The sequence below is a fragment of the Myotis yumanensis genome, unplaced genomic scaffold, assembly GCF_028538775.1.
Source record: "Myotis yumanensis isolate MYYU_CA2020_CCGP unplaced genomic scaffold, mMyoYum1.0.hap1 SCAF_5, whole genome shotgun sequence".
Classification (NCBI taxonomy): domain Eukaryota; kingdom Metazoa; phylum Chordata; class Mammalia; order Chiroptera; family Vespertilionidae; genus Myotis; species Myotis yumanensis.
In genome coordinates, this window is record NW_027223756.1 from 81,648,282 (window position 1) to 81,675,013 (window position 26,732).

At 41.2% G+C, this 26,732-nt stretch overlaps 1 protein-coding gene across 1 annotated transcript in view; it reads right to left on the minus strand.

Annotated features, from left to right (window-relative positions):
- Positions 1-205: 205 nt before the first annotated feature.
- The window catches only part of LOC139011439 (cyclin-Y-like protein 1), a 43,406-nt gene continuing 16,879 nt past the window's right edge, over positions 206-26,732 (minus strand). The window contains exons 5-9 of the mRNA XM_070416977.1: positions 23,722-23,773; positions 22,549-22,668; positions 13,203-13,372; positions 12,152-12,293; positions 206-298 (exon numbers count right to left, since the gene is read on the minus strand). Coding sequence (XP_070273078.1) covers positions 206-298; positions 12,152-12,293; positions 13,203-13,372; positions 22,549-22,668; positions 23,722-23,773 — 577 coding nt within the window. The remainder of the gene's footprint in view (positions 299-12,151; positions 12,294-13,202; positions 13,373-22,548; positions 22,669-23,721; positions 23,774-26,732) is intronic.

Below are 26,732 nucleotides of genomic sequence, written 5' to 3' on the forward strand. Positions count from 1 at the left end.
GGTAAAAAAGGAACGTGGTATATTCAAGTGCAGACAAATAAGAAGATGGGGAGGCTCTTGTCACAAAGTCCATCTCAACATCTCAGTGCAGGCTGGGCTTTTCATGAGGAAGGAGAGGGAAAGCAAACAAAGATATCAAGGGGAGGGGACGGAAAAGTTCTCTGCATGAGTACTGCACAGTCCATCCAACACATCTGGAAACTGGTCAAGCGATGGTCTTGCGTGTGTCCTCCTGGTCTCGGTCCTCCTGGTCATGGTCCTCCTGGTCTCGGTCCTCCTGGTCTTGATCACCCTGGTTCTATGGTTGAAGGCCAGCAAAACTCCTGGAACTGGGATGATTGAAGGTCGGCATCTGTATCTTCTGAAGTTAGCTCCTAGGATTTTTTTTTCATCCTCACCCACAGGTATGTTTTCCATTGATTTTTATAGAGAGCACAAAGGAAGGAAGGAAGGGGAGAGAAAAAAATCAAGATTAGAGGGACACATATATTGCCTCCTGCACGCACCCCAACCGGGGCAGGGTTCAAATCTGCAACCCTGTCACGTGCCTTGACGGAGAAACGAATCCGTGACACTTTGGTTCAAGTGTGGACGCTCTAACCACTGACCGGCACCAGCCAGGGCAGTTCCTAGGAATCTTACACAAGCATGCTGTTAGTCTACAAGCTACGTATTAGCCAGAGTCAGCATTTACAGAAACCATGCCAAAAGGATGGCGATACATGTGGGAAATTCAGTAGTGGTGGAGGTGAGACATGAAGGAAATGGAATAAGAGGGCTAGACCCACCTATTGGGCAAAGACGAGGAACATTTAGAAAGAAACACTGAATCGAGATCCTTGGTGAAAAGGGAAACTTGCATGAAGAAAGGTCTCAGATCAGTGCCAGCCTGGATGCTCCAGGTGTGCCCAGCGGACACCTGAGGGCCTGTAGTCCTGGGCAGCTTCTGCTGTAAATGAGCGATAACTCCCCACCCTTCCCTTAGAAAACGCTCTTAAAGCCAATGATGTGACAAATGACAAAAAGAGCGTAGAAAGTCTTGGTTATGTCTTATACAGTCAGACACAGTTTTGATTTTGAAAGATAATTCCCACCATTACCCTGTTTAGGGGTCATATAAGTGAGGGAACTTCATCTCAGGGATGTAGATAGAAATCAGAACCTACCAATGAACTGCCCCTGGGCTGAGCCTACTTGTCCCCAACCCTCCGCACTTCACATCTTCCCTCCTGATACCGAGAGCATGGGCGCCAGTGCCAGAGCTCTAAGGAGCAAGAGCGCCACTGGCCTGGAGAGGGGCACAGGCGGGGATGCCCACAAGGTAGGTGGCAGTTTTCCTTATTGGGCTGTTGGCGGAGGCGTAGGAATGGACTTGCCATGAGGGAAGAGATCCAATTCATTTTCCTCTGCGGTAACTAGGCAACCATTTCAGGTACGTGAGAAATTCTGTATTTGAAGAAACTCTACTTTGGAATTAATGAAAATGAAATTTTGGAAAAGATACAGAAAGGAAGTGTCATTTTCTGCTTGTTATAAAGCACAGGGATTACTTTTAAAGATGAATTTGATAATAACTGTGTGGAGGGTGCCTTCCGATGACACCTAAGAGGGTGATGATGACAGTCCAGAGTAACCTCCTACTTCCTAGCTTTCTTTTTTTGCCAAAATCAACACACATGAAAGATAAGATATTTAAAACATTTCTACACATACAGAATTTCATAAAGTGAGAATCATGTTATCAAATAGGAAGAGATTTGTATTTACTTTAAAAGGTAAAAACTGAAAACATTGATGCTCTAGGAGTTGTTAATGGCTAATGTCTGTGCACCGCCTCAGAACAGACGGCAACACACCAATTGTGCTAATAACATGGTCTGAGAGAGTCTTGTTTAGGAAACTTTTTGAACTCAAAATGCAGCTGAGGCCACGCTCCACACTCCAAAAGTTTCAAGAGCAGAACTGCTCCCACTCCCAACAGTAGGATTCTGGATAGAATGCAGCAAGTTTGTTTTCTGAAAAGAAACACCTGGGGGTCATCACAGAAGATGGGACTCAAAACTACAGTTATACCCGTATGAAATGATGTCCAAGAATTCCCGCGTGCACTGATGCAGACAGAGGTCCAAATGACCATGGGCTGGAACTCTAGTGTCCATACCAGGATGGAGGCCACAATGAGGGCTCACACCAGGCAAGTGGCCGGAACTCAGACGGCTGGTTGAGAGCAGCATCCTGGGAGAGCTGGCCCCGCTGTGACAAGAGCACTAGACAGATCACATCCAGGGTCTAAAAGAGTTTGTGCCTTAGGAGCTTTGTGCAGAAGAAGGGGTCTCCTCTGAGAAATTAAAACCCCACACAAAGGTGTAAGTTCTGAACTAGTACTGGTCATATGGTTTGAAATTCTGAAGGCCAGGTATTAGCATAAAAATGGGAACTGAATGGGATGGAAATCCCAAGAGCTGTGACAGAAGCAGATGCACAATCTCTCTTGGGGACACTTTTATGAGTCAAGGCACATGGAATATCTAAAACACCAATGCACCATGCTAAAGCTGTGCTCACAATTAAATCTATAGACTGCATGAGGGAACGATCCACCATGGGGTAGAGTCAGGACACAATATATTGGAGATTAGCACCCCAAGAACTTGAGATGATAGAGAATAAAATAATCAAGGGACGATAAATAAGAAAACACAAGAAGATAAAGATGAAATGAACCAGTTGCTTACTAAAGGAAAGAGGAGTTAGAATGTGATATAGACATATTCCCACAACTCACTCATTTATAGTGGATTCAAGTAGAAACCAAAAATTGCAGTTAAATTTCAAGTTTTTTCATTGTTATCCTTTGGAATAAATTACCTATAGGGGTTATGGGAACTGAATCATCTGACTCTCCAAAGAGTATATTTAAAACTACCTGATAGATTTAGTTTAGAGCATAAATGCATACACTTTTTGTAGATTTCTGAGCTGCGGTATGAATACATTTTCCATAGAAATGTTTTTCTAGTTTTTACCTTTCTTCTCATTCTCAAAATAACACCTCTTTATTATTTGAGACAAATTCTGAAATGTGAAAAAGAAGAAAAAATACGCATAGTCTCACTACCCTGAACAATGATTAACATTTTAGTACATACCCTTCCATTTCTTGCTGCACAATGTCTTCCTCAGGAGGTGAAATTACAGTAAAATACAATGTAGTGTACCCTTTATTTTATAAATTTACATTTTGGCATAATTATTTCCCCATACTATTAAAACTTATAGATAAAATCTAAGTGAATACATAATATTCCTCATGGATATACCATTTATTTCATATTAGATGTTTAGATTGCTTCAATTCTTATTATTAAAGCTCTGTTCGAAATATTGTTGCATAAATTTTTATAGGGTTGATTATGTCCTCATGCTTTATCTAGGGATTTATTTTTTATTTTTTATTAAATTTATTGGGGTGATATTGGTAAATAGGATTATGTAGATTTCAAGTGTACATCTGTATGATACATGATCTGTATATTTCATTGTGTGCCCACCTCCCAAACTCAAATGATCTTTTGCCACGATGTATTTGGTTCCCTTTACCCTTTACTATTCCAACTCTGTTCCCTCTGGTAACCACCATACCGTTGTCTGTATCTGCTTACCTGTATGAAACTTCAGAAAAGGAAATGAAAAATTAAAACAAAAAAACAACAATCTTTTTTGCAATTGCAACCAAAAGAATAAAATACCTAAAAATAAACTGAACAAAGGATGTGAAAGACTCATATACCAAAAGCATTATTAAAAGAGATTGAAAAAGATACAATAAATGGCAAGATAATTCATATTCATGAATTGGAAGAATCCACACAGTTAAAATGGCCATATTACCCATAGCAATATGCAGATTTAATGCAATCCCCATTAAAATTCCAATGTCATTTTTTAAAGAAATCGAACAAAGCGTCATCAGATTTGTATGGAACCACCCATGATCTTGAATAGCCCAAGTAATCCTGAAAAAAAAGAATGAAGCCAGAGGATTCATGCTATGTGACTTCAAATTATATTACAGAGCTATGATCATCAAAACAGCATGATATTGGCAGAAAAACTGTCACAGAGATCAACGGAACAGAATTCAGAGCCCAGAAATAAAACCAGGTGTATATGGGCAATTTTTGACAAAGGAGCCAACAATGGAGGAAAGAAATCTTTTCAATAAATGGCGTTGGAAGACTTAGAGAGCCACATGCAAAAGAATGAAAGTAGATTGCAGTTTGTTCTCATGCACAAAAATTTATTCAAAGTGGATCAAAGTCCTGAAACAATAAATTATATAGAAGAAAACATAGGCAATACATTTATGGAGCTTGGTGGTAGAGAACATTTAATGAATTTGACCCCAAAGGAAAGGGAAGAACAAGACCGGAATGTGTGCTTTCACCACTCTCATTCAACATAGCACTGCAAGTTCTAGTCACAGCAAACATGGGAGAAGAGGAAATAAAATGCATCCAAATTAGGAAAGTGGAAGTAAAACTGCCATTTTTCACAGATGACAAGATACTGTAGCTAGAAAACCCTGGAGACTCCACCAAAGCTACTAGACCTAATGAACAAATGTGGCAAAGTAGCAGGATACAAAATTAATCTTCAGAGTCAGTGGCATTTTCATACACCAATAATAAACTCTCAGAAAGAGAAACTAGGAAAGCAATCCCACCTATTATTGCAACGAGAAAATAAGGTACCTGGGATTAAACTTAACCAAGCAGGTAAGAGACCTGCATCGGAAAACTATAGGGCACTGCAGAAAGCGACGGAGGAAGATGCAAATAAGTGGAAGCACATACTGTGTTCATGGGCTGGAATAATGAATGTCATTAAAATGTCCACAGTATCCAAAGGAATCTATAAATTCAATGCCATTCCTATTAAAATATCAATGGCATATTTCACAGATCTTGAACAAATATTCCAAAATTATATTTGGAATCAGAAAAAGACCCCAGATAGCCTCAACAATCTTGAGGAAGAAGAACAAAGTTGGAGGGATCATAATACCAGATATCAAACCATACTACAAAGCCACTATAATCAAAACAGCCTGGCATTAGCCCAAGAATAGGCATAGAGATCAATGGAACAGAATGGGGTGTCCATGCCTTTAAGGGCAATTAATATTTATCAAAGGAGGCAAAAGCATACAATGGAGTAAAAAGAGTGTCTTCAATAATTAGTGTTGGGAATATTATAAAGGTACAGGCAAAAAAAAATGAAACTAGACCATTAACTTACACCATACACAAGAATACACTCAAAATGGATAAAAGACTTAAATGTAAGTTACAAAACCATAAAAATCCTGTTACATAGGCAGTAAAACATTTTTTCTATATGTCTCCTAGAGCCAGGGAAACCTAGGGGAAAATAAATAAATGGGACTACATCAAACTAAAGAACTTCTGCACAGCAAAAGAGACCATCAACAAAAGGAAAAGGGAACCCACTGTATGGGAGAACATATTTGCCAATAATATGTCTGATACGGGGTTAATTTCCAAAACATATAAAGAATTCATGCAACCTAACACCAGGAAGACAAACAATTCAATTTAAAAATGGGAAAAGACCTGTAGAGACACTTCTCCAAAAAGGACATACAGATGGCTGATAGATTTATGAAAAAATACTATAACGTCACTAGTTATCAGAGAGATGCAAATTGAAACCACAATGAGTTATCACATCACACCTGCCAGAATGACTATCATCAATAAATCAATAAACAAGTGTTGGCGAGGATGTGGATAAAAGGGAACCCTTATGTACTGATGCAGACTGATGCAGTCACTGTGGGAAACACTATGGAGTTTTATTAAAAAACTAGAGCCTGGTGCATGAATTCGTGCACAGGTGGGGACCCTCGGCCTGGCCAGCGATCAGGGCCTATCAGAGCCGGACCGATCAGGGACTGATGGCCAAGGGCAGGGATGGGTCATGGGAGGTTGGCTGCTGGCCAGAGGGAGGGAGCTGGCACTCAGACCACCTGGGAAAGAGCCATGTCCACCGCCACCCACCCTGGTTCCCTGTCCCAGCCTGGGAACGAAGGCCCTGGCAGGGTTGGGAGAGGAGGTGATGGTCGCCAGCTGGGCGAGGAAGGAACAGACTCCAGATGCCACCACCGGCCACAGGAGGTTTCTCTGGGACCTCACTGACCACCGGGGGCAGCTCCTGCATTGAGCATCTGCCCCTGGTGGTCAGTGCACGTCACAGCGACTGGTTGCCTGGTCGTTCCGGTTATTTGGTCCTAATGGTCGCTTAGGCCTGTATATATATATATAGATTAAAAATGGAACTACCGTTTGACCCAGTGATCCCATTTGTGGGAATATATCCTAAGATTCCTGAAACATCACTTTGAAAGAATACATGCCCCCTCTGTTCATAGCAGCGATGTTTGCAGTAGCCAAGATGTGGCAACAGCCCAGGTGCCCCTCAGTAGATGAGGGGATAAAAGTGTTTTGGTACATTTACACGATGGGACACTACATGCCATAAAAAGAAGGATGTCTTACCTTTTGCGACAGCATGGGTGGACCTGGAGATTAGTATGCTAGGTGAAATGAGCCAGTTAGAGGAGGACGAATACCATATGATCTCACTTACGTGTGGAATCTAATGAACAAAATGAACTGATGAACGAAATAGAAACAGAAGCATGGGTACGTGGAACAGACTGACAGCTGGCAGAGGGGTCGGGGGAGGGGGGACTGGGTGAAAGAAGGTGAAGGTATTAACCAAAGAACATATATGCATAACCCAATGGACACAGACAACAGTGTGGAGATGGCCAGAAGGAATGGGGACGAGGGCTGGGTGGAGGTGGGCAAAGAGGGGAGAATGGGGACAGCTGTGAAAGTGTCAACAATGAAATTAAAGTTAAAAAGTTACCATTTAGTCCTGTTAAGTGTGAAATTCGGTGGCACTAAATATGTTTATAATGCCCTGACCTCACCACTGTCCATTTCCAGAACTTTTTATCATGCGAGTGTTGGCGAGGAAGCGGACAAAGCGAACCCATTTATTTTTCTTATTTTAGTGCCATTTTAAAGGGGAAAATGATTTTATATTTACCCGTCTAGTTATTGTTTCTAGAGACCTTCATTCTCTCGAGTAGCATCAGATTTCTCTGGGTCCCATCATTCTTCTGTGGGAGGGACTTCTTTTCACAATTTTGTGGTGCAGTTTTGCAGGGGAGGAATATTCTCAGGTTTTATATAACAGAAAAAGTCTGTATCATTAAAAGATTTCTATGTAGATAATATTTTTCCTTCAGCCCTTTATAGGTGTAGCTCCATTGTCTTCACTTTGGTTACTATTTTGAAAAATATTTTGTATCACCATTTCCTCCTCCTCCACCCTGCTTTGGGGATTCCAATTATATATATATTGGGCTGCTCTAAGTTGGCCATAGCTCACTGATACTGTTATTTTTTCTTTGTCTTCTCTCTTATTTTGTGTAGTTTTCTGTTATGTATTTACGTTCACTAATCTTTTCTTTCTATGGTATTTAGTCGACTGTTAATCCCATTCCGTGTTTTCATCTCAAGCTCTTTCATCTCTGGGAGTTTGATTCATGTCTTTTTATTCCTTCCCTGTCCCACCTTAACATGCCCATATTTTCATATATGGTTCTAATAACTCTTTAATGTCCCTGTCTGCTGTCTTGTTCAAGTGACTGGTTTTTCTTCTCATTATAGATAATATTCTCCTTGCTTCTTTATGTGTCCGATAGGTTTCCTTTCCTTTTTTTCTTTGTTTCTTTTTTTGTTTCCTTGTTTGTTTGTTTCTTTTTTATGGGTAAGCATGTTTTTTATGTATAAAAATTTATCTTTATTGTTCAAAGTATCACAGATGTCCCCTTCTCTCTTCCATTGCGACGGACCCTTTCCCCTCACCCTCCACCCCCTCCCTGCCTGGGAGTTTTTTTTATTGGCTGACAGACATCGTGAATTTCACATTGTTGGCGCTGGATATTTGTGAGTGTGTATGTGTGTGTGTGTGTATGTGTGTGTGTGTGTGTTTAATATGCTTTTGACTTTTGTTCTAGGTCTATTACTTTCAACTTGTTTGCTGCAAAAAAAATTATAACATGCAATACCTGACTATTTAATAGGGAGCACTGACCTCTTTCCCCTTAGATTGTCAAAATAAAATCAAATCAAAATAAAAGGCAACAGTCAACAGACCGAAAACTGTCTGGAGTGAGTGAATAAAAATTATGTATGTTGTTTTTGTCAGATAGGCAGAAAATATGTTTTTTAGTGAGTGTGCAGAATTTTTGTAATTAGTTTACGTATTCCATGAGATGAAAATGTTTGAAAATCGCTCCTCTATATTTTAGTTATAATTCCAGTTTGGTCCTCGGATCTCCATTTCAAAGAACTATGTTTAAAAGAGGACATTTCCATAAAAATACAAGGTATTCCCTTAAAGTCTTAGAGAAATTTAATCTTTGGCACTTGTAGAAGTATAAATGCTACAGATTTATAAGACCTCATTTGGAAGTTTAAATTTTTTTAAACTTGTTTAGTTTGGTAAATTTTAAATATTTAGCTTTTAATATTAATTGTTTTGGACCCCTCTTAAAGATGCAAATATTGGCAGAAACAAAAATGTTCACTCTTAAAATTTTAATATTTTTAGCCCATTGTGGCTGAAACAAAAATTTAATATTTAAAACTAAGTATTTTTGTTTCAACCAAAGATAGCTGACTCAAAAATGTTTGATATGTTTAATACTTAAATAGTAAACTATTTTGTTTCATCCAATGATGGCTGAAACAAATATAATGTTTAATATTTAAATATTAAATTTCTTTGTTTCAGCCAATCGTCGCCATCTCCAAGAGGGGGCTGAAACAGAAAATTAAAAGCTTAATATTTACAACTTACAAAACTAAATAAGTTTAAGAGAAATGTAAGTAAACTTTAGTTATTATTTTTAATTTTTATTGGTGAGAGTACTCCAGATGTCCCTTTTATCCCCTCATTGTCCCCTTTCACGCGGTTCCTGCCCTGCCCCAGGCCTTCACCACCCTATTGTCTGAGTCCGTAGGTAATGCATGTAGGCATGTAAGATCTTCAGACAATCTCTTCCCACCCCCACTCCCCCCTTGTCTCTGAGTTTCTCCAGTCTGTTCCATGTTTTCATGCCTCTGGTTCTATTTTATTCATCAGTTTATTTTGTTCAGTAGATTCCTTGTTTGTTTATTTTGATTTTTAGATTCCATTGTTGGTAGGTATGTATTTATTGCCATTTTATTGTTTATAGTTTTGATTTCTTCTTCCCCTCCTCCCTCTCCCTCCCCCAACCCCTCCTCCTCTTCCTCCTCCTCCTTGGTGGGTAGAGTAATCTCAGTTGTAGATCCTTGTTATTCATCACTCTGAATATTTCTTGTAACTCCTTCTGGCAAAGTTTCTGTTGAGAAATCAGACAGTCATATGGGTGCGCCCTTGTAGATAACTAACTGTTTTTCTCTTGCTGCTTTTAGGATTCTCTCTTTGTCTTTAACCCTTGGCATTTTAGTTATGATGTGTCTTGGTGTGGGGCTCTTGGGTTCTTCTTGTTTGGGACTCTCTGTGCTTCCTGGACTTGTAAGTCTATTTATGTTTCCAAGCAGGGGAAGTTTTCCGTCATTATTTCTTCAAATAGATTTTGAATAACTTGCTCTCTCTCCTCCTCCAGCCACCCCATGATGTGAATGTTGGTATGGCTGAAGTTGTCCTAGGGGCTCCTGACACAATCTTCATATTTTTGGAAACTGTTTTCTTTTTGCTCTTCTAACGGGTGCCAGGCCATCCAGTTCCATGCCTTTGTCCCTCCTACCAGTCTCAATCTTCTTTACTCTCTAGACGTAGGACTTCCATTCAGCCAGATTTCAGGTGGTGCTGGCTGACGGTTGTCCTGTAACTTAGTTGTAATGTTGCTGTCGCTGTGGGAGGCGGCGATTACCCACATTTTCCTGACAGCCATCTTGGATCTCTCTGGCAAAGTTTTCTAATTAGATTTTAAATGGTGTTTTATAATTCTGTAGCATTTATACTTCTGCAGAGGTGCCTTGGATGCCAAAGCCCACAATATCAAAGTTTAAAATTTCACTAAGATTTGCGGGAAACCTCTTGTTTATTCCTGGTTTTTATTTTAATTTTAATTTTAATCAATTAATATTTATTTATTTGCTAATCCTCACACTAGGATATTTTCCCCATTAATTTCTAGAGAGAGGGGGAAGGGAGGGATGAAGAGAGGGAGGGACAGGAGAAGGCAGGGAGGGAGGAGGGACAGAAAGAGAGAAATATCTCCATGAGAGAGACATTAACTGTTGCCTCTTACATGGGCCCGGACTGGGGTCAGGGATCAAACCTGCAGCCCAGTTACACACTCTTGGCTGGGAATCAAACCCAGGACCCTGAGGTGAATGGGCTGATGCTCTAACCCCCGAGGGAAGCCGGCCAGGGACCTCCTTTATCTCTTTAACTGCTTGTTACCACTGCTTTTGAGAAGGAGAGGTGGCATTTCTGTAGTTTTTGTAGAGGAGGGTCTCATGATGTTACAACCCTTCATTTTCTTTAGACAGCTTGGCTTTGGTGTGTTGCATGCCAAGAAGATTGTCGGCGCTAAGAGATCTTTCTATAGCAGCTCTGCCCAGGTCTTTTCCTTGACCGCCTCTGGAAATAGCCTAGGAAAGGAAACCCAATACAAAGAAGGCACAATTAAAAAATAAAAGGGTTCCAACCCTTTTTAAAAAGCATCACTGAGAGCCACATGTTCACACTCCTTCACATAGTGTATAGTTCCTGCCCCTTTGGGTAGCTGAGGTCTATACTGCCAGGTTCTGTGGATGCCTGTTTCTGCAAATTCACAAAGGGAAGTCCCTTAAGAGCTATAATTAGATTGCCAGAGCACGGGAATTTAGAATTATTTAAATTTTGGGTTCTCAATGATGGCAAAGAACAGTACCATCTGTTGCCTGAACATTTGTTCCGTAAACACACTAAACAGGCACTTGGACAATATCAGTGTTTTGTGAGCTATTCAAATTCTATCCACTCTTCACTAGTTACTATCTACTCCAAGCAAACTGTAATCAATGGGCATGTGCTGAACTTCACTGGAAGGTAGGGAAGGTCTAATGACTGAAGCATCAGAAGGACCTATTTCACTTGCACGATAATTATGGTAGAAACACATTTTACTCTAAAGTGCCACGAAGGTACCACAGAAAGCGTCCATTTTAAATCTGTCCATTTCAGTTGTGAATAATTTTTTCAAGAAAACCCGACTGAGAGACCTAGAGGGCTCCTGCACTGCAGGGGCGGGTTTCAATGGTGACTCTTCTGGACATTCTGAGAGCAGCACCCTAGTAAGGGAGGTGTTGCAATAGTGCCCTCTTGTGGACATCCTTAGAACAGCACCCTAGTAATGAATTCTGCCAGTCTGAAAAGAAAACCCAAAGGATAGACCTCAAGTGCTCTAGCCCTTGCAGGGAGGTGTTGTAATAGTGCCTCTAGTGGACATTCTGAGAATCGCACCATAGTAATAGGTTAGTTGCAACAGTGCCCTCTTGTGCACATTCTGAGTACAGCACCCTAATAGGGGAGGTGTTGCAATAGGGCCCTCTTGTGGACATTCTCAGAACAGCACGCTAGGAATCAATTATGCCAGTCTGAAAAGAAAACCCAAATAATTGACCTAGAGAGCTCTAGCCCTTGCAGGGAGGTATTGCAATAGTGCTGTCTTTTGGACATTCTGACAACAGCACCCTAATAAGGGATTAGATGCAATAGTGCCCTCTTGTGCAAATTCAGAGTATAGCACCCTAGTAAGGGAGGAGTTGCACTAATGCTCTCTTGTGGACATTCTGAGAACAGCACCATAGTAGAAGAGGAGTTGCAACAGTGAAAAAAAAGACATATGATGTGAAAGAGTTAAAAAGCTCTTATTTAATGTATTAATTTTATAAAGCTTTTCATTTTCCTAATCATTGTTTCACAGAATTTATCAACAGATATTGGCTTAGGTGATAGACAGAAAACCCCACTTAGTGATTCCACAGCCTTACCTCTGGGTTCTGTGCTCTACTTGGCAAAAAGGTTCAAATAGATCGTGCACATTTTTTTTCTTGGCTATCATTAGAAGTTCAAAGTAATATTTGGCATACACTCTGCCAGTGATCTGAATATTAAACCGAATTAAACGTAAAAAATATATTTCTATCTTATTCCTAGGGGAGGAGGAGACAAAACCGACACAGAACATTTTAGTCATCTGGGCTACCTTCAAAAATGTCACTCTGCGCTACAAGAATGACTCTAAATTGTGTTTTGAAACAAGTAAAGGTTACCCAGCTGTACTAAGACTCTAACCATCAAACCAGGTGCAGCTCTTTGAGGTCCCTCCTGCATCCCAGCACTTGGAGTTGGGAGGAGTGTGAAGAGGTGACCGCCCCCTTTTGCTCTCCTGCTGCTGACTTGGGGGCTCAGAGTCTCTTGAGTGCGACTGTGGATTCATGCTCCTGACTCACTGACCAGGGTCCGCTGTAGTGTTCAGATGAAAGGAGTGATGTATGCTGCTCCTGGGCCCTAACCAACTTGCAGGCATTTTCACCAGGCCCATCACAGGCAGGGGCTTGTGGAAGTAGAGAAGTACCAACAAATGAAGTGAGCACATCACCACCACCGTGAAGGGACCCATGGGAAGCCACCACTACTATCTGAGGGGGCAACACTCTTGAGGCAACAAGGATTCCTCAAGTATTAATTAATTAATTAATTAGTTAATTAATTAAATCAGCCACATTTGATGGAAAGGGGACCCACCCCCCACCCAGTGCATGGGACCAACAGCAGAGGACAAAAGGGAAGTTTCTGTTCACCTTATTCCTCCTGACAGGACAGGCTGCACTTTTTAAACTATGAAAAGCAGAAACAGGAAACAGAGATGACCTGGCTGGACTAAGCCCCCTTTAGGACTGGACCTCTGACGGGCACGGAGTCAGACTCCACCCGTGTTCTCCCACGTGGGGCTGCGTCCTGCCCTGCTCAGCACCCCTGTCCCTGCCCGAGCAGAGGGGAGCCTGCCCAAAGGGGTGAGTTCAATAAAGTGGGAAAAGAAATTTGGGAGCAGCGCTCACATATCATCGACGGGAATGATGTTGTTGATGAGCTGGCAGTAGTCCATGCCCCACAGAGCCTGTTTGCCCCAATACTCATAGGCAAGAAGGGCAGATCCCAGAAGTATTCTTCTCCAGTTAATGGGAGATATGTCAATGTTTGAACAGTCCAAAAGCCTTTCCATGAAAATCTGTAAAAGTAGAGCACTGGTCTTTCACTTTAGCTCAGTGTACATTCTTGATTTGAAGTGTTAGAAATGACAGATTTAATCCATTTTTGAAATTCTTTTTTTTTCTTTGTTAATACTCATGGGAGGATATTTTTTCATTGATTCTTAGAAAGAGTGGAAGGAAGAGAGGTGGGAGAGATAGAGAGAGATTCACAGAGAAAAACATCTATATGAGAAAGACATCGATTAGCTGCCCCCCCCCCCCCCCACACACACACACACACTTGCCTGTATGGGGAGGGGAATCAAACTTGCAATCCAGGTTGGGGCCCTTGACCAGGAATCAAACCCGTGACCTTTTGGTGTGCGGGCTATTGCACTATCCAGTGAGCCACCTGGCAAGGGTGAAATTCCTTCTATCCTTACGTTCTACAGACACTGCTTGGCCAGCCAAAGCCAGAGGCCATCCCATTCTCTCTTTCACCACTTTAGTCTGCCCCTGGCACTGTCACTCCACTGAAACGGCTATTGCTAAGGGCCTCAGAGCCTTCAAAATACAAACAGAGCTCTTCATCTCACTGCCCACTCCCCCGCCATCCCTAACAGCATAGAGGGCACGGCCACTTGCCTAGTTGCTGGGACCACAAACCTCCACTTGAGCCAGCCTGCTCCGATCTGCTAGCAAGTCTTGCCTCCCCTTCTCCGTGGGAATCTGACCGCTTTCCAGTGCATTGGGCACCTCTCACCTGCATGACTCTCACTGACTCCTGACTTTACTGCCTCCACTCGGACTTCCAACAACAGTCCCTTCTCCCCAGGAGCCAGAGGAGCCTCTTCCCTTAAGAGCACTTCACCCCCAACTCAATGTCTGCCGAAGGTTTCCCATCAGGCAAATCTAATGTAACTTCTTCCCATGGCCTGCAAGCCTCCAGGCCTATGAGATAGGATCCTGCCCGTGTGTGACTCATCTTCTTTCCTCATCCCACACTCTGACCACACGGCCACACTGCACTGTTCCCTGAACACACCAACCCTGTGCCCGTCTCAGCAGCGTGCCTCAGCCCCTGCCCACAATGCCAGAGCTCATCTTCCTCAGCTCAGCCAGGTCACGGTTCCAATGTTTCCTCTTTAAAGAGGCTCCTCTGACCTTTCTGCCGAAAAGAGTAAACCCCTGTGGTCACCTCATCGCTTCATCCTACTTTATCTTCTTGGTGCTCACACCACCTGAAGTGTTCATCTCTTTAAAAACACTCATTAAAAAACTACCTATGTCGATCATAAAGAAATCCTTGCTTGGGAAGCAAGATGGCAGCGATATAGGCAGACGCGTCCCAGGTCTTGTCCCGGAGCAAACGGAGTAAGCAGCTGAAACTAATAACACCCACCCCGAATTGGCAAATTTACTCAGCTGGTGAGACGGCTTGCAGCCTGGAAGGGCAGACCTCCCCTGGAAAGGTTAAAAACCAGGGATCTGGGCAGGAAAGTTTGCCAGACCTGAGCCCAGAGGGTCGGAGGGAGACCGCATGGCAGACAGCCGCGTCTCTTGGGACAGACACAGACCCTGACCAGGGTAAGGAGTTCCTCGGGTTTGCTGGCGCCAGGAGATTTGAGATTTGGATTTTGTGATTGCGGAGAACTGAGACTAAAGGGGGCATCCTGAGGAACTGATCAGACCGTGCAGTGCCCATAAGAGAGGAGCGTTTCCCAGACCATGCAGTGCTGGTAAGAGGAGCGTTTCCCAGACCGGTAAGAGGAGCGTTTCCGCGGCCGGCCGGCGTTTGTCTGTTTCTTTGTTTTCACTGAACCCTGCTCATAGGACAGTTCGGATACAGACACTCACCTGTGCTGAAGAGAGGGTGAAGGTGCAGACGAGGGGAATCTGGGGAGAGGCTGAGGAAAGAGGGGGAGCCGGAGGAGGTGGCAGCGAATTGAGTGCTGAGACCCCCCTGGGCCCAGGACTGGGGCAGCCATTCCTCCAGAGGGTGGAATTCCTCCCCCCAGCCCCCCAGGCAAGGAGCACAGCCACACCCAGATTCCACCCTGTATGAGATAAAGGACTAAAACAAGCTGATTAGTCCCTGGGAGTTACCAGGGTCTGGCCTATAGAGGGATTTTCAGTCCCACCAACAACACAGAGCAGGGTAAGGATTAAAAAAGGATAGAGAAGCTGTATAGCCTCAGAGGCCAACCCAAAAACACTGCCACCCAGAGGTCGAGCCACAAACTGACTCTTAGGGGAATACAAATTAAGGCAGACTGGATCACAAATACGGCCTGCTTTAAAATCAGGACTGTGATTTACAACACGGAGGAACAGTGTAATGCAGGCAACACTCTCCTAAATACCTGGCAGGACCAAGGCGAACCAGGCTGAAGAGTAGAAGAACCGAAAGACCATCACTACTGCAAATTTTTTCTTTTTCTTTTTCTTTTTAATTTTTTCACCTTTTTACTAAGAAACCAATTTTTTTTTCTCTTTTTCTTCTTTTTCCATCACCTGATTTTACCCTTTCAATTACCACATTTTTATTTTTAACCAGTATTATTACTCCTACCATTTTACCATTTTTTAAAGTGCCATTTTATTTTCTCTTTATTTTCTTTTGGGATTAGTGTTCTCCATTCTATTTTCATCGTTCCTTTAGCATTAATTTTCCCTATCTCAATTCCACCTCTTTGCTAAAACCCTCTTCCTTACTTTTCCCCTTTTGGTGTCCTGTTTCTCTTACCCTATTCCTGCTCCAGACTTTCCCAATTCCCTCTTTTTACCCCCTGTCTAATTCCACCCTACTTATATATCCTATTTCCAATCTACTGCTCTAAATCCTTATACACCTATTCTTTATCCTTCTTCACTTTCCAACCATTTTTTTTTTCTCTCTTATCTTTCTATTGTTTTCTTGATTGTTGAATATATTGGGCTTTTTTTTTTTTTTTTTTTTTTTTTTTTTTTTTTTTTTTAAATTTGTTTGTTTGTTTTGTTTTGTGTTTTTTTCTTCTTTTTTAGGACTGGTTGTGAGGTTGTTTTTCTTTTTCTTTTTCTTTTTCTTTTTTTTTTTCTGCTGGTTTTTCCCTTCCCTCCCCCACCCCACCCCAGCTATTTTTGTGCTTCTGTTTTCCCTTACCCCTCTGGATATTATTGGTGGTTTGTAGTTTGCATTCATCTCCAGGGATCTGTTGCTGGAATTTGTTGAGATTAGTGGCAGTTCTATTGGAGTTTGCTCCTCATACGGGGAGTCTCTTCCCCACTTCTACTTCATTCTCTTTTTTCGCTCTCTTTTTTTTCCCCCCTCTTTTTTCCCAATTCTATTTTTGCACTCCTTTTTTGTTTGTTTTTTTCTTATTTTTCTTTTCTGTTCTCTCTTTTATCTTCTTCTCTTCTTTCTCCCTTATCCCCTAATTCTCTTAATTCGGGTGGTCACCTTTATTTGGAGTTATTAATATTGTGAATATACTTGTGTTCAGTGCCTGGTACGTTGTGCCTTGCTCTGTTGTATTTTGTGCCTTTAAATCAACGCAGCAGATCCAAGCAACAGCAGCCCCCTGATCACCGCAGCCTCCTGATCACCACAGCCTCCTGATCACCACACCCTCTGTCTGTGGAACAGCAACTGTACGTGAAGCCTCCCCCCACCAGCCAGAAGAGCCAACACAGCTGTGAACAACACCCACCAGAGGAGCTGCTGCCAACTGGAAAGCAGCTGCTACCGCAACCGTCTGAGCAGCAACCACAACCCAAGGAGCCCCTGCCACCCAGGGAGCAGCCACTGAACACCTCAACATCTACATATGTCAGCGAGATCAAACATGGGTAGGCAAAGAAACCCCCAAAGGAAAGAAAAGGAGGACTCCCCAGAAAAGCAGCTAAGTGAGACAGAGATATGCAACATGACGGAAAAAGAATTCAGAATAAGGTTCCTAGAGTACATGCACCACATGTTCAAGAAGCAAGAAGAAACAGATGAAAAACTCAACTACTTATGCAAGAAGCTAGAAGAAACAGATGAAAAAATCAACAACTTAAGTAAGTCCCAAGAAGAAATGAAGAGTGACATAGCTTCAATAAAAAACTCCATTGAAAGTATCAACAGTAGACTGGGAGAAGCGGAGGACCGAATTAGTGAATTAGAAGACAAGGAAGCAAAACACACTCAAACTGTACGGCAAATGGAGAAAAAAATTAAAAGACAGGAGGAGAGCCTAAGGGAGCTTTGGGACAACATGAAACGAAACAACATACGAATAATAGGGGTGCCAGAACAACAGAAAGATGAACATGGATTAGAAAACCTATTCGAAGAAATAATATCAGAAAACTTCCCTGAGGTGGGGAAGAAAAAAGTCACACAAGCCCAGAGAGTCCCAAACAAGGTGAACCCGAAAAGACCCACACCAAGACACATCATAATTACCATGGCAAATGTTCAGGATAAAGAGAGAATCTTACAGGCTGCAAGAGAGAGACGGAAAGTAACATACAAGGGATCTCCCATTAGATTATCAAATGATTTCTCAACAGAAACACATCAGGCCAGAAAAGAATGGACGGAAATCTACAAAGTGATGCAAAGCAAAGGACTGAATCCAAGAATACTCTATCCAGCAAGGCTATCATTCAAAATTGAAGGGGAAATAAGAAGCTTCACAGACAAAAAAGGGCTAAGGGAGTTTATCACCACCAAGCCAGCCATGCAAGAAATGCTAAAGGGACTGGTGTAAAAAGAAGAAATATCAAGCTCAGAAAGAAAACAGCCACACACACACACACAAAAAGAAATGGCTACAAACAAATACCTTTCAATAATAACTTTAAATGTAAATGGACTAAATGCTCCAACCAAAAGACATCGATTGGCTGAATGGATAAAAAAACATGACCCATACATCTGCTGTCTACAAGAGACCCACCTCATTAGAAGGGACTCACACAGACTGAAAGTGAAGGGATGGAAAAATATCTTTCACGCAAATGGAAAGGAAAAGAAAGCTGGGGTAGCAATACTTATATCTGACAAAGTACATCTCAAAGTGAAGGCCATAACCAGAGATAAGGAAGGCCACTTCATAATACTAAAGGGATCAATACAACAAGAAGATATAACCCTGGTAAACATATATGCACCCAATGCAGGAGCACCCACATACATAAGAAAACTTCTGGAAGATATCAGGGGAGAGATCGACAACAATACAATCATAGTAGGGGACTTTAATACACCACTGACATCACTGGATAAATCCGCTAGACAAAAACTCAGCAAAGAAACAGCAATCCTAAATGACTCACTAGATCAGATGGACTTAATTGACATCTTCAGAACACTTCACCCCACAGCTGCGGAATATACATTCCTCTCAGGTGCTCATGGGACATATTCAAAAATAGACCACATATTGGGTCACAAGCAAAGTCTCCACAAATTCAAGAAGATTGAAATCATAAAAAGCTTCTTCACAGACCACGATGGCATAATGTTAGAAATAAACTACAATAAAAACAACCCAAAATACTCAAACACTTGGAAGCTGAATAGCATGTTATTAAATATTGATTGGGTTACCGATGACATCAAAGAAGAAATTAAAAACATCCTGGACACTAATGACAATGAAAACACAACAATCCAAAACCTCTGGGACACAATGAAAGCAGTCCTGAGAGGGAAGTTTATAGCTCTACAGGCCTATCTCAAAAAACAAGAAAAAATGGTAGTCAATCATCTAACTCTACAACTCAAAGAATTAGAAAGAGAGCAACAAGAAAACCCCAGAGTGAGCAGAAGGAAGGAGATAATAAAGATTAGAGCAGAAATCAATGAAATAGAGACCAAAAAAACAATACAGAAAATCAATGAAACCAAGAGCTGGTTCTTTGAAAGGATAAACAAGATTGACAAACCCCTAGCCAGGCTCACCAAGAAGCAAAGAGAGAGGTCCCAAATAAACCAAATCAGAAATGATAGAGGCGAAATAACAACAGACCCCACAGAAATACAAATGATTGTTAAACAATACTACGAGCAACTCTACTCCAACAAACTGGACAACCTGGAGGAAATGGACAAATTCCTAGAAAAATACAACATTCCAAAACTCAATCAGGAAGAATCTAAAAACCTCAATAGGCCAATAACTATGGAAGAAATTGAAGCAGTCATCAGAAAGCTTCCAGCAAACAAAAGCCCAGGGCCAGACGGCTTCACAGGGGAGTTCTACCAAACATTCAAGGAAGAACTAAAACCTACCCTCCTCAGACTACTACAAAAAATTCAAGAGGAAGGAACGCTTCCAAGCTCATTCTATGAAGCCAGCATCACCCTAATACCAAAACCAGGTAAAGACATCACAATGAAAGAGAATTACAGGCCAATATCCCTCATGAACATAGATGCCAAAATCCTCAACAAAATCTTAGCAAATCGGATCCAGCAGTACATCAGAAGGATCATACACCATGACCAAGTAGGATTCATCCCAGAGATGCAAGGATGGTACAACATCCGTAAATCAATAAATGTGATACATCACATAAACAAATTGAAAGAAAAAAACCACATGGTCATATCAATTGATGCAGAAAAAGCATTCGACAAAATCCAACACCCATTTTTGATAAAAACTCTCAGAAAGGTGGGAATAGAAGGATCATACCTCAACATAATAAAAGCCATATATGACAGGCCCACTGCCAACATCATACTCAATGGACAAAAACTAACACCATTTCCCCTAAGAACAGGAACAAGACAGGGATGCCCACTCTCACCACTCCTGTTCAACATAGTACTGGAAGTATTAGCCATTGCAATTAGGCAAGAAGAAGGAATAAAAGGCATCCAAATTGGAAAAGAGGAAGTAAAACTGTCCTTATTTGCAGATGACATGATATTATACATACAAAACCCTAGAGACTCCATCAAAAAGCTACTAGACTTAATACATGAATTTGGCAATGTAGCAGGATACAAAATTAACCCCAAGAAATCTGAGGCATTTCTATACACCAACAGTGAACTTTCAGAAAGGGAGATCAGAAAAACAATCCCATTTACCATCGCACCAAAAAAATTAAGATACCTAGGAATAAACTTAACTAAAGAGGTTAAAGACCTCTACTCAGAAAACTACAGGACGTTGAAAAAAGAGATAGAGGAAGACATAAACAGATGGAAGAACATACCATGTTCTTGGATTGGTAGAATCAACATCATTAAAATGTCTATACTACCCAAAGCAATCTATACATTCAACGCACTTCCCATTAAAATACCAATGGCCTTCTTCAAAGATCTAGAACGAACTCTCCAAAAATTCATCTGGAATAAAAAAAGACCCCGAATAGCTGCAACGATCCTGAGAAAGAACAAAGTAGGTGGGATCTCAATGCCAGATATCAAGCTGTATTACAAAGCCACTGTTCTCAAAACTGCCTGGTACTGGCACAAGAACAGACATATAGATCAGTGGAATAGAATAGAGAGTCCAGAAATTAGCCCGAACCAATATGCTCAATTAATTTTTGACAAAGGAGGCATGAACATACAATGGAGCCAAGATAGTCTCTTCAATAAATGGTGTTGGGAAAATTGGACAGACATATGCAAGAAAATGAAACTAGACCACCAACTTACACCATACACAAGAATAAACTCAAAATGGATAAAGGACTTAAATGTACGACAGGAAACCATAAAAATTCTAGAAGAATACAAAGGCAACAAAATCTCAGACATATGCCAAAACAATTTCTTCACTGATACAGCTCCTAGGGCAGTTGAAACTAAAGAGAAACTGAACAAATGGGACTACATCAAAATAAAAAGCTTCTGCACAGCAAAAGAAACCATCAACAAAACAACAAGAAAACCCACCTCGTGGGAAAACATATTTGCCAACGTCATATCGGATAAGGGCTTAATCTCCAAAATTTATAGGGAACTCATACAACTTAACAAAAAGAAGATAAACAATCCAATCAAAAAATGGGCAAAGGATCTAAATAGACACCTTTCAAAAGAGGACATTCAGAAAGCCAAGAGACATATGAAAACATGCTCAAAGTCACTAATCATCCGAGAGATGCAAATCAAAACAACAATGAGGTACCATCTCACACCTGTCAGAATGGCCATCATCAACAAATCAACAAACGACAAGTGCTGGAGAGGATGTGGAGAAAAAGGAACACTTGTGCACTGCTGGTGGGAATGCAGACTGGTGCAGCCACTATGGAAGGCAGTATGGAGGTTCCTCAAAAAATTGGAAATGGAACTCCCATTTGACCCTGTGATCCCACTACTAGGAATATATCCCAAGAAACCAGAAACACCTATCAGAAAGGATATATGCACCCAGATGTTCATAGCAGCACAATTCACCATAGCTAAGATCTGGAAACAGCCTAAGTGCCCATCAGTAGATGAATGGATTAGAAAACTGTGGTACATCTACACGATGGAATACTATGCTGCTGTTAAAAAGAAGGAACTCCTACCATTTGCAACATCATGGATGGAACTGGAGAGCATTATGCTAAGTGAAACAAGCCAGTCAATGAAGGAAAAATACCACATGATCTCACTCATTCATGGATAATAAAGACCATTACAAACTTTTGAACAATAATAGATACAGAGGCAGAGCTGCCTCAAACTGATTGTCAAACTGCAGTGGGAAGGCCAGAGAGAGTTGGGGGGCAGGAGGGAGGGGAGTAAGAGATCAACCGAAGGACTTGTATGCATGCATATAAGCATAACTAATGGACATAAGACACTGGGGGGTAAGGGAGGGTAGTGGTTTGTCAAGGGCGGGGGGGGGAAAAAGGATACTTATGTAATACCCTTTGTAATACTTTAAGAGGAAAATAAAAAAAAAAATAAAAAAAAAAATAAAAAAAAAAAAAAAAACTACCTATGTCTTCCCCACTAGAATATAAGCTCTTGGGGTTGGGTGGGGAGTTGGGGGAAGAAACTGAAATCTCCCCTCATGTCTTTAATAGCAATTGTTTGCGATGGATACAGCAATGGTAACACTTTCAATCCCAACGATTATTTAGCTCCACTGTGTGTGGCTTACTCCCCTTCATAGCTTCTCTTAATAAAGTTCTGAGGATCATGTCAGGAATCTGCTTTGATGTGCAAAGCAGACCATCGCCTGAGCCCGGGACAGAGAAGCAGCCTCTGGAAGAGCTGTCTTACCAAGGTCACAATCGCACATTCAGCGGTGAGGTGTTCAGCACTGAAAAGAGTACAGACAAATCTGTAGACACTCTTCAGTTCAGGGTCACGCAGAAAGTGGTCCGTTGTAATTATCTCGTGCTGAAAAGAGAAACAAGGCAACATAAGTACCCACTGAAGGAAAATACATAAGAACTCTCATGCTATCAGCCTTGTACTTTGCCCACCTGTCCCTAAAATAATTGTGAGTAGGTGACATGTCTTTTAGCCTTTTTAAAAAATAATGACACTTTTTTTTTTTTTCAGAGCGTAAGGGAGAAGGAGAGGGAGGTAGAAACATCAATAATGAGAGAGAATCATTGATCAGCTGCCTCCTGCACACCCCCTACTGGGGGATGAGGCCCTCAACCCAGGCATGTGGTTTTGACCAGAATCGAACCCAGGACCCTGTAGTCCACAGGCCGATGCTCTATCCATTGAGCAAAACCAGCTAGGGCTCTTTTAGTCTTTGAAGTATAAACAATGATCTTAAACAACACTGATTCTATACTCACCAGTTACAGTTACTGATACAGGCACAACCTGCATACAGTTATGTATGTCTCCCATTCCCCCCTCTACAGAAGTCTACCGAAATGTAATCCATGTGTAGGCTCACAGGCATGTTGACCCCCATGTCACTCTTCCCTGCAACCAGCTCTGAAAACACATGTTCATGTTCCTGTGACCCCGAGACTCTGGCTGTGCCGTGCTCCACAGGAGGCACCAGCTACCTGTCGCTGCAGAGCTTCAGAGGAGGGAAGTAGGAAATTCCTCTCATTTTAATTGGTTTAAAATTTAAGTTGCTGCCTCAGTTTTTTCAAAGAGTCTTAACATACCTAAAGGTCTATTTACAGATGTTTATATTGTCTGGTGCTCCTGAAATTTTTCTTTAAGAACGATACACTTACTCATTTGGGGCACATTTACTCACTAAGCTGTGGCTCAGTTCTTACTGACGTGGCCCTCACACAGGACTCCCTTTGTAAAATCGTTAGAGACAACATGCAGTGGGAAGAAGACTGAAAAGAAGATGTTTTGACTTCAAGCTGGAGGGAGTCATTTTCTTCTAATAATTCATTTCAAAGCAGATCAGTATGAAAGAAACACCACAGTATGAGAGACAAATAGAACCTCAATAAAACTGACACTTACTCTGAACGGGTGCTTTCTCTCATCGAAAATATCGAACGATTTATTTCCAACTCTATGAAACAAGAAGATGCATTTAAAAACCTTACTCAGGAAATGTTAGTATCTCAGGAACACATCATCTAGGAGTGAGAGGGGGTTCGGGGGGAAGCTTAACTTTCAACAAAGCAGTTTGACAAACTGACTCTGTAAGAGGGTTTCCTGACTTCTTTTTACTCAGTACATCAAACCCTGTGCAATGTTTTCTGCAATGACCAGCTAGCGTTGCCTTCAAAACCACTGACCCTCCCTGACAGGCAATGCTGGCAAACCAAATGTATTTCCATCCCTCCAGCTCACACTGGAATACACAAGAACACTTTATAAAGCAGTAGTGCTGGGCTACAATGTGTTTAGAATTTTAATTCATGTGGATATGACATTCATGTTAATTTCCTGTTTTTCCACTTGTTATTTTTCTGTATTACATTCTTTTTTTTTATATTTTATTGATTTTTTACAGAGAGGAAGGGAGAGAGATAGAGATAGCTACATGAGGCTGGGTCTTCCTAATACTTCTTCAAAGCAAAGGATTAAGACGACTGAAGTAATGGCAAATGATTGAAGACAGAATATCCATGAGAATCAGGTGTCTTCTATTAAGCCAGACATTTAAAAAATTTGCAAAAATGTCGATTAATGATACATGTCCACTGAAATCTTGGTGCAGAAAATAATTATTTTTCATATTGTCTTTTATTTTTTTTTTTTTTTTTTTTTTATTATTTTTCGCTTAAAGTATTACAAAGGGTATTACATAAGTGTCCTTTTTCCCCCCCCCCCCGCCCTTGACAAACCCCTACCCTCCCTTACCCCCCAGTGTCTTATGTCCATTAGTTATGCTTATATGCATGCATACAAGTCCTTCGGTTGATCTCTTACTCCCCTCCCTCCTGCCCCCCAACTCTCTCTGGCCTTCCCACTGCAGTTTGACAATCAGTTTGAGGCAGCTCTGCCTCTGTATCTATTATTGTTCAAAAGTTTGTAATGGTCTTTATTATCCATGAATGAGTGAGATCATGTGGTATTTTTCCTTCATTGACTGGCTTGTTTCACTTAGCATAATGCTCTCCAGTTCCATCCATGATGTTGCAAATGGTAGGAGTTCCTTCTTTTTAACAGCAGCATAGTATTCCATCGTGTAGATGTACCACAGTTTTCTAATCCATTCATCTACTGATGGGCACTTAGGCTGTTTCCAGATCTTAGCTATGGTGAATTGTGCTGCTATGAACATCTGGTTACATATATCCTTTCTGATAGGTGTTTCTGGTTTCTTGGGATATATTCCTAGTAGTGGGATCACAGGGTCAAATGGGAGTTCCATTTCCAATTTTTTGAGGAACCTCCATACTGCCTTCCATAGTGGCTGCACCAGTCTGCATTCCCACCAGCAGTGCACAAGTGTTCCTTTTTCTCCACATCCTCTCCAGCACTTGTCGTTTGTTGATTTGTTGATGATGGCCATTCTGACAGGTGTGAGATGGTACCTCATTGTTGTTTTGATTTGCATCTCTCGGATGATTAGTGACTTTGAGCATGTTTTCATATGTCTCTTGGCTTTCTGAATGTCCTCTTTTGAAAGGTGTCTATTTAGATCCTTTGCCCATTTTTTGATTGGATTGTTTATCTTCTTTTTGTTAAGTTGTATGAGTTCCCTATAAATTTTGGAGATTAAGCCCTTATCAGATATGACGTTGGCAAATATGTTTTCCCAAGAGGTGGGTTTTCTTGTTGTTTTGTTGATGGTTTCTTTTGCTGTGCAGAAGCTTTTTATTTTGATGTAGTCCCATTTGTTCAGTTTCTCTTTAGTTTCAACTGCCCTAGGAGCTGTATCAGTGAAGAAATTGTTTTGGCATAAGTCTGAGATTTTGTTGCCTTTGTATTCTTCTAGAATTTTTATGGTTTCCTGTCGTACATTTAAGTCCTTTATCCATTTTGAGTTTATTCTTGTGTATGGTGTAAGTTGGTGGTCTAGTTTCATTTTCTTGCATATATCTGTCCAATTTTCCCAACACCATTTATTGAAGAGACTATCTTGGCTCCATTGTATGTTCATGCCTCCTTTGTCAAAAATTAATTGAGCATATTGGTTCGGGCTAATTTCTGGACTCTCTATTCTATTCCACTGGTCTATATGTCTGTTCTTGTGCCAGTACCAGGCAGTTTTGAGAACAGTGGCTTTGTAATACAGTTTGATATCTGGCATTGAGATCCCACCTACTTTGTTCTTTCTCAGGATCGCTGCAGCTATTCGGGGTCTTTTTTTATTCCAGATGAATTTTTGGAGAGTTCGTTCTAGATCTTTGAAGAAGGCCATTGGTATTTTAATGGGAAGTGCGTTGAATTTATAGATTGCTTTGGGTAGTATGGACATTTTAATGATGTTGATTCTACCAATCCAAGAACATGGTATGTTCTTCCATCTGTTTATGTCTTCCTCTATCTCTTTTTTCAACGTCCTGTAGTTTTCTGAGTAGAGGTCTTTAACCTCTTTAGTTAAGTTTATTCCTAGGTATCTTAATTTTTTTGGTGCGATGGTAAATGGGATTGTTTTTCTGATCTCCCTTTCTGAAAGTTCACTATTGGTGTATAGAAATGCCTCAGATTTCTTGGGGTTAATTTTGTATCCTGCTACATTGCCAAATTCATGTATTAAGTCTAGTAGCTTTTTGATGGAGTCTCTAGGGTTTTGTATGTATAATATCATGTCATCTGCAAATAAGGACAGTTTTACTTCCTCTTTTCCAATTTGGATGCCTTTTATTTCTTCTTCTTGCCTAATTGCAATGGCTAATACTTCCAGTACTATGTTGAACAGGAGTGGTGAGAGTGGGCATCCCTGTCTTGTTCCTGTTCTTAGGGGAAATGGTGTTAGTTTTTGACCATTGAGTATGATGTTGGCTGTGGGCTTGTCATATATGGCTTTTATTATGTTGAGGTATGATCCTTCTATTCCCACCTTTCTGAGAGTT